Source organism: Ursus arctos, unplaced genomic scaffold, assembly GCF_023065955.2.
Source record: "Ursus arctos isolate Adak ecotype North America unplaced genomic scaffold, UrsArc2.0 scaffold_23, whole genome shotgun sequence".
NCBI classification, from domain to species: domain Eukaryota; kingdom Metazoa; phylum Chordata; class Mammalia; order Carnivora; family Ursidae; genus Ursus; species Ursus arctos.
This window is the reverse complement of record NW_026622908.1, coordinates 37912888-37930704: the sequence shown is the minus strand read 5'-3', so window position 1 is coordinate 37930704 and position 17817 is coordinate 37912888. Positions and strand designations below refer to the sequence as shown.

General features: G+C 39.2%; 1 protein-coding gene across 1 annotated transcript; it reads right to left on the bottom strand.

Moving 5' to 3' along the window:
- Positions 1-286: 286 nt before the first annotated feature.
- On the bottom strand, positions 287-15714 carry LOC113246944 (membrane-spanning 4-domains subfamily A member 12). Its single transcript, XM_048217652.2, has 7 exons — positions 15668-15714; positions 11529-11808; positions 7667-7804; positions 7002-7058; positions 5159-5275; positions 726-836; positions 287-536 (listed from the first exon to the last, which is right to left on the bottom strand). Exons 2-7 carry the CDS (start codon positions 11793-11795, stop codon positions 477-479), a joined length of 750 nt encoding a protein of 249 aa, XP_048073609.1. The 5' UTR covers positions 11796-11808; positions 15668-15714; the 3' UTR covers positions 287-476.
- Between the last annotated feature and the right edge of the window lie 2103 nt (positions 15715-17817).

Below are 17817 nucleotides of genomic sequence, written 5' to 3'. Positions count from 1 at the left end.
GTTCTCAAAGAGCAGTTTAACCTCATGAGATTGCATGGTGCTCCTTTTTGTTTTTAACCAACTTCTTTTTAAAGATTTATTTATTTATTTATTTATTTATTTATTTATTTATTTATGGGAGAGGGGAGCATGCATGCACATGAGTGGGAGGGGCAGAAGGAGAGGGAGAGAGAATCTGAAACTGTCCACATTGAGCGCGAAGCCTGACGCGGGGGCCTCATCCCAGGATCACAACCTGAGTGGAAACCAAGAGTCGGATGCACAACCGACTGTGCCACCCAGGCACCACTCCTTTTTTTTTTTTTAATAATGATTTTTTATTATATTATGTTAGTCACCATACAGTACATCCCCGGTTTTCGATGTAAGGCTCGATGATTCATTAGTTGTGTATAACACCCAGTGCACCATGCAATATGAGGCACCACTCCTTTTTAAGTGGCATAAGTGAAGTAGCCATCCTTTCTGGGAGGAGCTTAAGAAAATCCTGGTGCCAAGGGGCTGGCTGCATACATGTTGGGAATAACCAGGACAGGCTGGAATGAATAAAACAAGCGGTATTGTTACTACAATCCTATTGTGTTCTGTGCCCCACCCTGCTCCCCGCCTCATGACTCGAGGACAAAGTGCACTCTGGTTAACCCACGGTGGGACTTAGCTGACACTTGTCTGTATTTCTCCAGCACATACTCAACAGTATTTTACAGAAAAGACGCCCAGCTCACCCTGTTGTTTTTGGTGATTGCTTGTTTGGCAAAATGGGCTGTAGTACAATTTGTGCAGAACTCCAAGAGGGAGAAGATAATCAGCATGGCTGCAATTCCTTTCCCAGACAGCTGAAATCAGGAAAAAACACACCAAGATGTTGATTAATCAAGAAGTCTTCACAAAGGCTTGAGAAGGTTATTGACTCATCAAATGTGCCATTGCTCTTACTCAACTTACTCCATGATTGTTTCTCTGTTATCCTCAAATGCTTATTACAGGGGAATGTGAATTAATTTTGAATTTTCTTTAAGATGCCAGAAGACTTTCCTTTTCTCCAGACTATTTAGAAACATTAGAAAGGAAGTATATATATATATATTTTTCTTTCAATGGCTTTCTTGTTTTTATAAAAATGTTACCTACTTATTAAAAAAAAAATCAAGCTATATAGAAAACAGTCAGTCATCCCTAATGTCACTGCCTGGAAATAAGGAAAATTGAAATTTGATGCCTGTTATTCTAGATCTCTATGTAGAGGCCAAAAGGCAGATAGAGAAATGGATGCATGGAGAGACAGCAAGAGAGGAAGCACAACAAGAGAGAGGATGAGAGAGAGCAAGAGTTAGAAACACCGTTCTTGAAGAATGGAATGGTTTTGTACTTACTATTTTGAAGTGAAAGTATTACTTGATTTTTAAAAGAATAGAAATAAGTAAATTAAGTCTGCAAAAATTTAAAAGTTTAGGGAACCCATGAAGAAGTTGAAGTAACTTTAAACTGACAAGTTTCAATTTTAGACAGTATGAAATGATTGCTATGAAAAATGAGCCAAGTGGCGCTCTCATTTGACATCTCTCTCATCTTCCCTCTCTTCACCCCCCAGTTTTTGGTGATTATGTCATTTTTCATGTTTTTATTTTTTGGGGGGTAAACATTAAAAGCTTTATATTCACTTCTATAGCTGTCATTTCTCCAGTTGTTCAGTCTCACAGTTTTAGATGAATATTTAAATGGTTTAGTGCTCTTCACTCATCTTACACAGCTTCTCCCTGCCCTTCTGAATCTTGATTTAATTTACCTTCTGTGTGGTAGAATATTCCTTTTTTTTTTTTTAAGCACCAGTGTGTTATCTTTGTTTACTGAGAGTATCTTCCTTTTGCTCTTATACTTGTACAAGAATTTTATTGGATGTGTTATTCTTTTTTCTTTTTTTTTTAAAGATTTTATTTATTTATTCGACAGAGATAGAGACAGCCAGTGAGAGAGGGAACACAAGCAGGGGGAGTGGGAGAGGAAGAAGCAGGCTCATAGCAGAAGAGCCTGATGTGGGGCTCGATCCCAGAACGCCGGGATCATGCCCTGAGCCGAAGGCAGACGCTCAACCGCTATGCCACCCAGGCGCCCCTGGATGTGTTATTCTTGAGTCACAGTTTCTGTTCGTCAAAACTTTATGACATTGCTTCATTGTCTTCCCTAATTGAATGTTGCTGTGGTGGAGACTGAGTCACACTGATTTTTTTTTTCCAGCTCATAGGCAATTGGATTTTTCTGCCTAAAACCTTAAAAAATCCTTTGTTGTACCTTCTGTTGTAACAAGGGTCTATATCTATATCTATATCATCTATCTCAATTAGTTTACATCTCTTTCTCCCAGTATAGGTTATTCCCTTTCAGTGTACAAATTCAGTTATTCTCTTATTTCAGGATCTGTTTTTCAGTATTACTGGATACTTTTTTTTCTGTACCTTTTATTGGATTCTCTAACTCAGGGAAACCACTTATTATGTTGGATGAAACTTGCCTGTCTTCCATGTTTATCATCTTCTCTCTAATTATTTAATATATTTATCATTTTCTTGTGTGAAGACTGTGATTACAGTTTTTCTCTCTACCATTTTACCTGAGTCCATTCTATTTCTTGCTGTGTGTGATTTTTTTTTACTAGATCTATAATAGTGGTTTGGGGTACTCAGTTGGTGTTCTTTTTATTTCCTTCTGTCATTTTATTTTCTTTCTTTTTTTTTTTTTTTTAAGATTTTATTTATTTATTTGACAGAGACAGAGATAGCCAGCGAGAGAGGGAACACAAGCTGGGGGAGTGGGAGAGGAAGAAGCAGGCTCATAGCGGAAGAGCCTGATGTGGGGCTCGATCCCATAACGCCGGGATCACGCCCTGAGCCGAAGGCAGACGCCCAACCGCTGTGCCACCCAGGCGCCCCTGTCATTTTATTTTCTTGTTAATGATTTTCAATAGTATAAAATGCTCATGGGGAATCTTCTGTAGATAGTTGGGTAATGTTTCTTCCATATTTTTTTTTTTAAATCTGTACGACTGACATGCTATGGTTATAACATGGCTTGACCTGCTACTTGGAAATTACTTTTGTTGTCTCTGGGTTAGATTGAAAAATGTATACCTAGGATTGAATTGAATACCAACTCCTGAAACCCAAGTGCTATGTCTGGGTCATGTGGTAATCACAGACTGGAGTCACTGTTTCAGAGGATAGGAATTTGAGCTAAAATTTGAGGTTGTGGCTTTGCAGATTAGTAAGGAATCTAACCACGAGAATGAGGAAACTCATTGTATTCCCGATTTATGTGACTCGCATCCCCATCAAACCATGGCATATCTTGTGAGGAAGCGGGAGGGCACATGTGTTTGCATCCATTTTATTGTCTGATATATCTTTTATTCCAATCAGTTAATTGTATCTTTTGCTGAAAATAAATAATAGACATCAGAGTGTTTCTGCTGACCCCCTAACCCACGGGAATCTTAAGTCTTCTTTCCTTTTTCCTTCCTTTTTTCCTTTCATTTCTTCCTTTAATCACTCTAATGTATTTGGATAGTTTCTCTACCATTTTTTTTTTCAATTTTCTCATTCTTAAAGTGAACAACTGTATACAGGCTTTATGATTGCTTGGATATGGTGTAGGCGACTTTTCCTTAATTATATTTCTACTTAACTGCATCCACTTTGTCTTCCTTGTTTCCAGCTTCAATTTCAGGGCCACATATTGTTTTATGTTCATTTTAATGAGTGCTAACCATGCAGCTGTAGAAGTGAAAGAAATGGTTTAGCTGGCACTGAGCACAATTCTTGCTAGTGAATGTAGACTTTGCTTTCGCTTTCTTTTGAGAAATGTCTATACTCAGACCTGCCCCAAGGTGAGAGGTATATTTTGTTCCTGTGGATTTCTGCTCATTCCTCCACATTATCAAGGTGCACTGGAAGATGTTAATTCTGGTGCCCTTTCCTACTTTTCTTGAGGTTTTGGGGTGCTACACAGGGGCTTTTACCATTCAGGATTTGCTCGCTCCTTTCCTTCCTTCCTTCCTTCCTTCCTCCCTCCCTCCCTTTTCTTTTCTTTTCTTTTCTTTTCTTTTCTTTTCTTTTCTTTCTGATTTTATTAGCGAGAGAGAGAGTGAGTGCACAAGCAGGGGGAGGGGAGAGGGAGAGGGACAACCAGACTTCCCGCTGAGTGGTGAGCTGGATGCAGGACTCGATCCCAGGACCCTGAGATCATGACCTGAGCTGAAGTCAGATGCTTAACTGACTGAGCCACCCAGGTGCCCCTGCTTTATACTTTCTTAGAATTGACTGCTGTCCACCTAAATCTTCTTAACTCCAGATGGGAGAGCATTAGTGAGACTTGTCCATATTTTTTGGTGTCCTGCTTTTCTTAGTTTTATTTCTGGGGAGTAAAAGACAGGATCGGGAGCTGTACTTTCTTCTTCCACCTTGAGACACAGCAGAATCATTTGGTTTTTCACTTGGATGCCAATTTAAAAGGTAGTTTTTGAGTAATTTTTGTTTTTCAATTTGGTATTATAGAGGATACATTTTGTGTTCTTGCTTCTATCCACCTCACTTACCAGAAGTTCCCTCATATTCTTTCCTACTTAAAACTGCTTCTGTACACTTTCTCTGCTCTTGGGGTAATTGTCAGAGTCCATGCTTTGCTTAATATGATTGATAATGGATGATTCTGTTTTGGGAACATTCAGAAGCATGTGTTTCATTTTGAAGTTGCTTCATTCTTTGAGTTTCTCTAATAAAGTGAAATGTCCTTATGGCAGCCAGTCTCCCCTCATCCCATTCTTACTCTAACATAAAACTACTCAGTAACTTGACTGTCTTATTTACATAGAATTTAAAGTCTTTGGAAAATTCTATCTGGGTATCTTTAGTGTCTTTAGGTGTTTTCCCCATTGTTCACGTGGTTAACAGTGAGACCAATAAAGGATGTCCTTTCTGCCCCAGTTCCTCTGTAGAGGTAGCTCTCCCACTTTATTTTGCAGTCCTGGAGATCACGTGACCAGGAGTAGGGCTGGAATAGAAAAAAGGATTTTCCACTAGGGCTACTGTACAGTCATAAGAGATAAAAAATAGACCTGCTGTGTGAGAGTGGAGAGGAGGCCCGTGGTAGATCATGTGATACTTACAACTGCCCAGTAGTCTTGGTTGGGTAGGCCATTGATGCTCACGTCCACCAGCAGCAGAATCACTCCAATGAAGGCAAAGCAAGCACTGACAATGTTCATTCCTAGGCTGCTTTTGATCTAATGGAGATGACAGGAAAAATCATATATAGGAGAAAAAAATTAAATGAAGTAAGAATCAGTTACATGTAATGGTTCTTAATCTTTGAAATCTTGAAAAAATTTTTGAAGCTGAAATGACTTTTTTTCCTCTCCTTTTTGAGTTTTCATGAAAACTATTTTGTATGCAGCCTAAATGTAGTGTACTTCTGAAATCTGTAGAAAAATGTAAATAATACAGAGCAGAAGCTCATCTATTAGGCTTGCCTAAAAGCCTCATGCACAGTAACAATTATATTCCCTTTTTAAAGAAATAAAACAACAAATAAACCATTAATGAACATTTTTCTGTGACAGGCACTGTGTTAAATTATTTAAATACAATATCTTACAACCACTGTATGAGGTAATACTACATAGCATCCAATTTTATAGGTGGAAAAGCATGTATGCAAAAGCATCTTTGCTGATAAATTTAGAAATTGATGAAAACCCTGAAGTCTTTCTAGGGACTAGATAAAAAAACCCCAGATTTAGAATGAGGAACTCAGTAGGTTTTTGTGGGTAGAAGTGTATGGGTAGAGTACAAAACTTTCCTGTTTCTACAAGAAGATTTTGACATTAGCAGACTAATTGGGAAGTCAAGTCTGCAGCTGACTTGCCAGCAGTGGCTGAGTTCTTTAGAATGCATGATTGCTTCAGCATTGCTTAGGGTCCCCTGGAGGCCTTTAAAAGGCTGCTGGAAAAAATTGCTTCAGGTACCATTTTAGTAGTTGTCTTCTCCAAATGGACAGCTTCTGTGCTGAGACAACCCCAGTTAGAGGGAAGGATCCATAAATGGTGCAGAGAAAGGGTGTTCTACTTTCTTTTTTTGATTACAACAGAAGTGGTTAATTGGGATTAGGCTGATTTAGTTTAGTTCAGTTTAGTTTAGCCTACTCTTTAGTCTAGTCTCTAGTTTAGTGTTTAGTGTCTAGTTTAGTGTCTGTTATAGCCTGTAGTCTAGTCTCTGGTTTCTAGGAGAACATGAGCAGCATGGTTCTGTGTTCCCATTTTTCCATTCTTTCCTCTTGTGCTGAATTAAATATAATCTTGAAACCACCTCTGCTCTAGTTGTCGCTATTTCTTGGCAAATCATTTTCTTTCTCCTGTTTCAAAAGTAGACCAGAAAATTGCAAAAGGTGGAGAGCTGTGACCAAGAGAATTGAAAGACCTGTCTCAGTGATTATTTTTATAAACTCTTTTTGCGTACCCAGTTGGTGCTTTTAGTGATGATTTAACACAGTGTAAAACAAAAGTAAAATCTGAGTAAAAATAGGAGATATGTGCAAATAAAACATAAAAATACAAGGCAAGGCAGAACTGAGAAATGGCAAATGAATAATAGAGCCTTTGATAGTGAGGTGGCAGGTGGGTATTTCCTGACTCCTATATTCTGCTTTGGACTTCCCCTAATGCAGTGTGACCCAGCTGAGCCAGGTAACCTTTAGGATAAGCTAAACAACCTTATCTATACCACTTCTCACTTTTGTGATTAAAGAGTCAGAAGGTGGGGCTCTTCCATTTCTGAGTGGCGAATTGTGTGGACCGTGCTGGGGCACACATACCATAGAGGCAATCTATAGAAATATTTTTGGGAAAAAGCACTCCCCTTTGCATTTGCTGAATCCACTTTCTCAGTTTTCCTTTCTAAATCGATTAAATGAATCTTCAAAAGAGTTTAAAAAGTAGAAATATCCTGACTTACCAGACTAGGGGAAAGCTTCTTGGATGCCAGTATAGAGAGAGTACCAGTAGTAATGAACTGTAGAAACAGACACATTTATTTATGAAAGATGGGTTCTTCAGTCCTGGGAACTTCTCTCTTTGTAGGAAAGATTGGTCTATTTGTGTTCATCTAGTTTCCCTCTCAAAAATTCCTCTCCTACTTCTCCATTTTTCTGGAGTAACCTTCAGAGATTGTTTCCATTTGACTTCTCCCCCCTTTTTTTTTCTTTCCTTAGTTTTTCTGCATGATAGGAGCTTATTATTTTGTGAGCTTACCTTGTTCTGATGACCTCCAAGCTCACAGCTCAGTCTCTTGTCATTATCACTTGCATAGTTTTAATCATGCTTCCTGTCACCTCCTTTTGCCTCTCTCCACCCAGTGTATACATTTCCATTTAAAACGTAATTGGGAACTAAAACTTTGACTTGTTGGTTACTTGAACAGAGTAAACTTGAGGGTATGAGTTTAAGCTGCAGGTTAAAATGGAGAACAGAATCTTTCCCTTATTTACCCAACCAGAGCTGTTATTTCTCAATTTTCCAGCTGATCAGATGCGGGGCTTATCAGCAAATGACTTGTGCATAGGCTGGGGGTAGCTGTCCTCGATAAACTGAGAAGGAGAGGCATTCTAGCAGTCTACTCACAGAGATGCCACCCCAGAATGGATATCCACTAATAAGAGCAAAGGAAGCAAATCCCAAAACTTGTCCATAAACGACGTTCATGAAACCTAAAATAATTCCGAAACCAATGTGCATCAATCCAATCATGATCTGGATTGCCTGAAAAAAGAAAACAGGCATTTTAAAGTTGCTTCTTCATTTACAGGCACTAATGAAACATTTACTGACATTGCTGCTGCTGCTTATTTATTGTCCCCTCTGTCAAGCTCCACGAGTGTCCTTTAGGCATGCTACCTGTACAGCGAGGTGGACCATGAAGATTTTGGCATACACTGGAGCCAGGCCCTCAGTGTAGGCCTTGTCTGAGGTATTTGGGTGGCTTTAAGGGTGGTGCAAGGGGAGTTCTTCAGAAGGTGCTGCACGCATTGGTGTCCCCTGAGAGCCTCTAAAAGACTGAAAAAAAATGCTTTAACTATGACTTTTATGGCTATTTCAAATGGACCTATTCTCTATTTGGAAGATCCTAGTTATGGGGAAAACATCCATGAAGGAAGTATCAATGAATTTATGGGCCGTTGACTGCATATTTGATAATATTCTAAACACTTCACATTTATTGTTTCGTATACTCTTCCCAGCGACTGGTTGGAGACACAGAAGTGTCTGTTTTAGTCTTCTCAGGCTGCTATAAGAAATGTGGTGCTACCGTCAGAGTAGCTTCTAAACAACAGAAATATATTGCTCACAGTTCTGGAGGCTGGGAGGTTCCAAGTTCATGAAGGTTCTTCTGGTGAGGGCTCTCTCCCTGGTTGCTAATGGTATCCCCTCACTGGGTCCTCACGTAGTGGAAAACGCTCAGGATCTCTGAGGATCCTCTTTCATTAGCCCATGCATGAGGGCTCCACCTTCCCGAACTAAGAAGTACCTCCTAAAGGCCCACATCCTAATACTATCATTGTAAGGGTTAGGATTTCAACATAGGAGTTTTGGGACATCGTTCAGACCATAGCAGTGTCCACACAATTACTGAGCAGCAGATCTGGAAAGTTAATACAGCAAATTGATTCCAGCACCCATGTCTTTAACTATTGAATATGGCCTCCCCTCAGGCTTAGCTCCAGCTCTTCCATGAAGTTATCTTGATTATATTAGTCAATTTAAGCTATCTTTTTTCTTTCTAAATTTCTTTTTTTTTTTTTTAAAGATTTTATTTATTTATTTGACACAGATAGACAGCCAGCGAGAGAGGGAACACAAGCAAGGGGGAGTGGGAGAGGAAGAAGCAGACTCATAGCGGAGGAGCCTGATGTGGGGCTCGATCCCAGAACGCCAAGATCACGCTCTGAACTGAAGGCAGATGCTTAATGACTGAGCCACCCAGGCGCCCCCCCCCTTTTTTTAAGGATGTAAATTTCTGTTTTACCTGTAAATTATACATCTTATTACTTGGTTTTGTACTCATTTATATTGTTCTTTTTTTAAATTGCGGGTATGCAAACATTTTCTTTTTGGCCAAGACATATTCTCAAAGACAGGGGGTACATCTTTGTACCTCTTAGAGCAAAACTTTCCTTCATCCTGAATAAACAAATTTGTGAGAAATAGGCGCTTCTAGTTTTGGCCAGAAGCTAACTCTAGATTTACCATTTGTTTCTTCCCAAGCTTACATCTTATCTGTCCAAGGAGACTGCAAATACAAAGATTGCTATGTTTATTTCTTTAATAACTTGCTATTGAATACGGTTAAGTTATTGAGTTGAAACAGAATTGGAAAAAAATCACAGCTTCCTAAATAATGCTAAGAGATTAGTATTTTCTTTGACTAATGAATTTCTTTGAGAATCATAAAAGCTATGACTCTTCTCCTTGAAAGACTATTCCTACACATCCATCCATACACACACCACACTTTTGCATGTGACTTCAGCGGTGTCATGGGCTAAAACCAGTCATGGATCTCAGTTGAAGAACTCCTGCATTAGGCATTATAACTGGTTGTTACAAGCTCTTCCTTGGAGAACAATTCACTTGTCTGGCCACAAACTTCTTATTCTCCTCCTTGCTGTCATCTTGATGGCAGGTAGATATTGGATTAATACTGGCTTACTTTTCTCCCAGTGTAACGCTGACTCTACCGTTTACTGACCAAACTTGCCTACGGGCCAGACCGTAATGTGGTCATTTAACTCATTCTGGAGTTTTGGCCACAGAACTCTTTGCGTTCTGAGTCAGTTGGGGCAGACGTTGCACGTCCTACCACCTGAGGCCCCTGCATTGCTGTGGTGGCTGGGAGCTGGTAATAGCGTGAGTGTATAGTCTTCAGGGAGACGAAGTAGCTTTTGCCAGCTGCGGCTTTTAAAAACAAAATGGCATCCGTCACTTTAAAGTACTTTTCTTGTGTACCCGTTTGTTCAAAAGCAGAATGCTCCAGTGTTTCCCCACTCCACTTGGAGTACAAGCCAGAGCCCCTGTCCTCCAGGCCTCCCAGGGTCTGGCCCCCACCCCTCCTCTGCCCTCCTTGAGATGATGGTCTCCCTCCATCATACTGTTCTACTTTACTGGCCTCCTCCCCATTCTTCAAACACAGCACTCACATTTTCCTCTAAAGACCTTTCCAACTTGACCTGGAAGCTCTTACCCTGATATCTGCGTGGCTTGCTCCTCCCTTCATGTCTTTGCTCAAATGTCATCTTCTAAGGAAAGCCTACTCTGATCAACTTGAAATTGTGACCCATACACTTCACTGCCTGGTACTGATTATCCCTTTTACACTTCTTTATTCTGTCCATATCATTTATCACCTTCTAACACATCATGTACTTTAGTTCTTTTTTATGTGTGTAGTCTGAGGTCTGTGATTCTAATCTATATGAGGGCAGAGATTATGTCTGTTTTGTTCTCTGTAGTATTCCCCACACCTTTGTGGGGCTGGCTTTGTGGGGTGCTAGTTTGTCCCTTTGCTCAGTGGGAGCAGGAAATTTCCTTTCTCTACCAGGAGGAGGAGATGAGGGGCCACCCCCACAGCCTAGACCTGCCTGCTAGAGGGGGCAATGCTCATTTCTACTTTTCTAAAGTGGTGAAACTTGAAATAGGTAGTGAGATGGCTAGACAAGTTTCTGGTACATAATGGGCACTAGTATAACATACTGAGTGCTCCAGCAGAGAATTGAGAACTGCACACAGGGAGAGGCAGTACTGTGTGGTGGAATCGTTAGTGGCATGTATGAGGTACCTGGAAAGCACAGCAAAAACTAGCAATTCTGTCTCTGCAGGTGGAATCTTCACAAGCATGTCTTACAGTGCTTACATAAACAAGATTATGAGCGTTCGAAGCGCCCTTTGTAGAAGTAACATGGCAGTTAAGTGATAACGCCTGCACAGGCCCTGAGTGAAAGGCACAGCAGAGGGAATGGCCATGAATTTTTCTACACCCAGTTTCCCCAGACTGCCCATTTATAGTTGCTTCTGTTTTTAAGGCAGCCGTCAGTGTTCATTTTAATGTGAATTCACCTATATACAAATACCGGGCTTGCGACTAATCTGAGACAGGATTGAGGGTGCCCAAAATGTCTTTTACAGAAGTGATACCAAGCTAGAAGTAGTGCTGTTCCCATAATGTCAGTGTTACTGAATCATCCTGCTAGGAAGAGTCCTTTGTCACCTGTTAGAGTCTTGCTTGAATCTAAAATAAAGTGAACTCAGGGTAAAGTCTATATGCAGATGAATTATTTCTTCCTTAAAGGGACACGGTTTCCAGAGTAACAGAACTTTTTAATGATTGGATGTAGGTCATGAGATCAAAAACGTCTCTCCACCTATAACTTAGAAGTACAATATAACCTTGCAAGTTCAAAATTAAAATTCTCATAGTAAGTAGACTTACCCCTAATATCTTTGCGTCTTCTCTGAAGTTTGTGGTTTCTGTTCCTGTAGCTGGGTTTACCACCTGTGTATTTACTGGGCCTTGCTGACTGTTGGTGATGATTCCTGGAGACCCGAAGAAGGGAGGCTGACCACTCTGAGCTTGGTTTCCCAGGTGTATGAAACTCACAGGTTGTTGAGACCCAGGAGCCATGATGTGGCTTCGTGGATAAGGATTGAGTATGGTTTCATACATTCGGGGCTGGGTTGTTGGCTGGGATGACATCATTGTGTCCTAAGTACTACAAAACACATCAAACAGATCAATTTACCCACAAAAAAAGTTAAAGAAAATCTTGTCAAATGTCAAATTTCTATGTAAATACTATAGAGCAAGTGAGCAAGTAATGGGTAATGACAACCAATGTGAACATGATCCTCATTTGACTTTGGAATCTATACACCCTATAGTTCAAAGGAAGTCAAGGAGGGGAAGATAGGAGTAATTTTATTTTCCAATTCCTATTTGATTTTGTAAAGTATTTGTATATATTAACCTTCCCTGAGTTCATTGCATCTGAAGGACAACAGAGGGAGGGAGTTTGTTTTGTTACTCATGAAAGAAATTGAGGAAGACACAAAGAAGTGGAAAAATATTCCATGCTCATAGATTGGAAGAACAAATAGTTTAAAATGTTTATGTTACCGAATGCAATCTACACGTTCAATGCAATACCTATTAAAATACCATCACCATTTTTCACAGAGCTGGAACAATCCTAAAATTTGTATGGAACCAGAAAAGTCCCCAAATAGCCAAAGTAATGTTGAAAAAGAAAACCAGAACTGGAGGTTTCACTATTCCAGACTTCAAGCTGGATTATGAAGCTGTAATCATCAAGACATCATGGTACTGGCACAAAAACAGACATATAGATCAATGGAACAGAATAGAGAATCCAGAAATGGCCCCTCAACTCTATGGTCAACTAATCTTTAACAAAGCTGCAAAGAATATCCAAAGGATAAAAGACAGTCTCTTCAACAAATAGCATTGGGAATATTGGATAGTCACATGCAGGAAGAATGAAACTGGACCACTTTCTTACACCATACACAAAAATAAACTCAAAATGGATGAAAGACTTAACTGTGAGGCAAGAGTTGATCAAAATCCTAGAGAAGAACACAAGCAGCAACCTCTTCGACCTTGGCTACAGCAACTTCTTGCTAGACACCTCTCCAAAGACGAGGGAAACAAAAGCAAAAATGAAGTATTGGGACCTCATCAGGATAAAAAGCTCTTGCACAGCAAAGGAAACAGTCAACAAAACTAAAAGGCAACCTACTGAATGGGAGAAGATATTTGCAAATGACATATCAGATAAAGGGCTCGTATCCAAAATCTATAAAGAACTTATCAGGCTCAACGCCCCAAAGAAACCAAATAATCCAGTCAAGAAATGGGCAGAAGACAGGAATAGACAGTTCTCTAAAAAAGATATACAAACAGCTAATAGACACATGAAAAAGTGATCAACATCACTCGGCATCAGAGAAATACAAATCAAATGCACAGTGAGACACCACCTCACACCAGTCAGAATGGCTAAAATGAACAAGTCAGGAAATAATAGATGTTGGTGAGGATGGGGAAGAAGGGGAACCCTCTTATACTGTTGGTGGGAATGCAAACTGGAGCAGCCACTGTGGAAAACAATATGGAGTTTCCTCAAAAAGTAAAAAATAGGGCTACCCATTGACCCAGCAATTGCACTACTAGGTATTTATCCAAAGGATACAAGCAAAGTAATTTGAAGGGTCACATGTACACCGATGTTTATAGCAGCAATGTCCACAATAGCTCAAATATGGAAAGAGCCGAGATGTCCATTGGTAGATGAATGGATAAAGAAGACGTGGTATATGTATATGATGGAATATTACTTGGCCATCAAAAAGAATGAAATCTTGGCCTTTTGCACTGACAGGGATGGAAATAGAAGGTATTATGCTAAGCAAAATAAGTCAGAGAAAGACGAATACAATATGATTTTATTCACATGTGGAATTTAAGGAACGAAACGGAGGATACTGGGGGAAAGGAACAAAAAATATGATAAAAACAGAGGGAGGCAGACCATGAGAGACTCTTAACTATAGGAAACAAACAGGGTTACTGGAGGGGAGGTGGGTGAGGGGATGGGGTAACTGGATGATGGACTTTAAGGAGGGCACTTGAAGGAATGAGCACTGGGTGTTAATATGTAACTGAAGAATCACTAAATTCTACCCCTGAAACTAATAATAATAAGTATATGTTAACTAAATTGAATTTAAGTAAATTACAAAAAAACTCAAAGTGGCTGGTATGAAGATCAAGTAATCCTAATACTTAGTAAGCTGTTGAAGCTGCCCAGCCTATAGCAAGCACTCGATAAAAGGTAGCTATCCTGTTATCAGAGCCCAAAGGCTAGGTTTCAGAAGTGGATGTAGGCATATGAAAAGTTTATAATGGAGATTGGACTCAAAAGGTCAATGCCAACACCAAGGAGATAGGAGATGAGAGCTCAGGATGCAGAAATTAATCAGAGTAAGATTTTTTCTTGATTTTTTTTAAGTATTAAAGCAATTAAATAATTTCTACGTGTATGTGATCTCATTGCCTCCTTCCTTTCCTGTTATTGTCAGTTTTGTTTGTTTCATTGAGAAATGTAATATGAAACCTAAGTCTTCTCATTTATTTATCAACATTTTTAAATTTAGTATCTGCTGTTTACTTTCTGGACTAAGCCCTATTCTATGAGTTCTATATAGAATCCAGATTACTAATGGTTTATAATGATTATGCTAGTCTCAGAAGCATTCTTACAGGGTCAAGTTCTGGTTTTATAAAAAGAATTAAAGAGTTGAGCCAGTCTCAATCCTTTGACTTTACACCAAAATGACTTAATGTGTAAACAGCTCTACTGGTTACATAGTTTGGTACAAAAGGAAGGAAAAATGCTTGCAGAAATAACTAAGTAATTACGCAGTCGAAATGAGGATAATCCTGAAAATGATGTAAGAAAAGGGAAACCAATAATAGACTATTTTCATTGATTGAACCTATCATGGAATTTTTTTCTTGACTATTAGTAAAGTACTATCAGTTGTCTTTTCATCTAAAAATTAGACCAACTGTAGTTACTTGTAAACTCAAGAAACACATCAAAAAATAGGTCTGACAAGATTAAAAGGACAGGTCCGTCACAAATAAAAATTGGAATAATTTACTTTATTCTAGTTTCTTCCTCCCTTCCATATGAATTTCACTTTTAACATTATAGGGTGAAGATGACTGCTAAGTTTGATAAAAGGTTGTAGCATACAGTGGAGCATAACACCAGATCATTTCTACTGTGTCATCCAAGTACATACATAAATAAAAATACTGACTTAGTGAAAATTAGTGATATTCCCCACCTATTTTTGTTTTTTTCCCCCATAAAAAAGCACCTTAATTAAAATATGTTACAAAAGCAGTGCTACAGTGTTTTTGCTGGGCTGTGTAGTCCTGTGGTAGCCATGTTATCGTCTGATTTCTCACACTGGGACATTGCTTCCCCTTGTTGATTAATAGTCATGGAATGGCATACATTTGAACCTCCTATGTGTCCCCTCTCTTAGCATGAACTTTTGATTTTTTTAAAAGATTTTATTTATTTATTTGACAGCAAGACAGCACAAGCAGGGGGAGCAGCCGAGGGAGCGGGAGAAGCAGGCTTCCCGCTGAGCAGGGAGCCTGATGTGGGGCTCGATCCCAGGACCCTGGGATGATAACCTGAGCCGAAGGCAGAGGCTTAACCAACTGAGCCACCCAGGCGCCCCTGAATTTTTTATTTTTTTTTCTTGAAGTATCTTTTACCTGTGTTACAGCAACTGACAGTCCTTTTTTATTTCTGTCCTGTTTTTCATTTTTCCCTATTTCATTTCCTGTTCATCCCTCTCATAACTTCTTTTCCCTTGTTTATCTTCTTGGCCTAAGTTAAGAGTCAAAGAGTTGGCTTCATCCCTCTAACCTAGAGGGTGGGATGCTGCAGAGAACCCACACAGACCAGCCCTCCTGTTTATGCCCATTGATTTGGGTGAAGAGATAGATAAATAAGTCAATGGACTTACTCTGTTCCTTTGGCACCTGTCTGCTTTCTCTTTCTCCAAGTTCTGTGCCAGCTGGAAATGTTTATCTGGGTATTATAGGAACTTTTTACTTCCTCGTGTCAATCCAACCTGTCTCCTATCTTTATTTAATTCCAAAGTCCTTCTATCCTTGATGCTCTTCCACCCCAAGTGGATACATAGTCCCAGTTATAAACTTTGTAATATGCTTGCTCTGCTTTCACAGTTTCATCCCCTTTGTCCTGGGAAGCCTTTTCTGGCACACCCAAACACTTACGTGCTCGTTCTCTCCAGCCCCTTTGTACTTTCTGATACTCATTAGTGCAACATCATATTGCATTTCAATGCCTTTTAAGTTAGATGAACAAAATTGGAAAATGTAGATAACAAAAAAGAAGAGAAAGTATAAAAGCATCCATACTCCCACCAGCCACACATAAGCAATGATAATAGTTTCATTTAGATTTTTATTTTATTATTTTATTATTTTTTAAGCTTTTATTCATTTATCTGAGAGAGGGAGACAGAGCACAAGCAGGAGAGGGACAGAGGGAAAGGGACAAGCAGACTCTCCGCTGAGCTAGAGCCCAACATGGGGCTCGATCCCAGGACTCTGAAATCATAACCTGAGTCAAAGTCAGATGCTTAACTGACTGAGCCACCCAGGTGCCCCTCATTTAGATTTTTAATCTTTTGCTTGGAAATATGTATTTTACAGAGAGACATTTATGATTTTGTAAAATCACCAAATTAGGATCATCTTGTATATACGTTTTATAACCTGCTTTTGTAGCTTCATGTTTTAAGACAGCTTTTCATGTCAATGAACACCTAAGTATTGTTATTCTTAATAGTGGCATGCTATTCCATTTTGGGAAGTGTCTTACTACATTTCAGTTCTTTCTCTTCAGGCCTGTCTCACAGATACAACTGAACACCTTAAGGGCAGAGGCCAATGTCCCTTCCCTAGCGTTGTGTATTATATAGTGTCTTAACCATGGTAAGATCTGTTTAATATATGTTGAATGAGTCAGTGGAGTGAATACAGATTCTTCTTCCATGTTCTTTTTTTCCTCCTATATATACTTTTGAAGATTTTCTTTCTCTTGTGGTTTTATATTTTTATGTACTCTTCTAAAAGGGAAAAATAGGTACTGAAGATTTATTAATGCTGTGAGCTTAGGAAAGTGGCAATTTCAGACAATAACATTGCTCAAAGGCTGAAGGTGAGTGAAGGACAAGAAATCAGCATTGTTTTAGAAAGACCACAGAGTCATAGTAACTGGCTGGCAAGTATCTCATGATTAACATGATTCGTATTATCCAGACAGCAGAAGAAGAAAGGTGAAAATAAACAGTGTTTTTTAAACCTAGAATGCCCTCCCTTCTCTTGTGGCCTTGCAGACCCACCTCCACGCAGTAAATCTTACTTCGTAAGACTTCTGCGTTGTTCTTGTTCCTTGCTGGTCTCCAAAGTGTGTGGTTGGTGCTGCTGGTGATGATTCTTCATGTATTATTTTGATTCCTATTTCTCAGCCAGTCTCTAACTTCTAAGAGGGCAGGACATATACCATCATTTCATAATCTCTTGTGTGTGACTAGCTTAGAAACATTTTTGTAAAACTGAGTTTAACTTTAAAGAAAGGTGACATGTTACTAGTTAAACGTTAATTTTTGAAATAAACTGCTTGCTTTGTTTTTATAAAGGGAAGAGAAAACTTCTTTCAGAGCTCTGAAATAAGGGCTACCAGGAAGTAAAAGTATTCTAGAACATGAGGTTTCTACCTTCAGTGATCTTATCCAACAGCTGAGATAAAGTTGTGCCCATGGTGGCCTCCTGTGGGCTTGCAGTTCTATGACCTACAACTGAAAGGATTTCCAGAGAAAGTATGGGAATTATATCAGTAGATAATGACACCCAACAGAAGAAGGGATATTTGATACTAGTTGCTATTATTATGATAGTGTAGCTAACAGTCATTAAAAGCTTATGCTTTGATGTGCCTCATTCTAAGCGTTTTTCATAGGTTAACTTTATAAAACTGAGTTATGAGTAACTTGCCCAGGATCATACAGTTAGTAAATGCTGAAAATTAAGACCCCGCAAATACCACTTTTACATGTATTGTAAAACCTGACTTTCATTGCAAAGT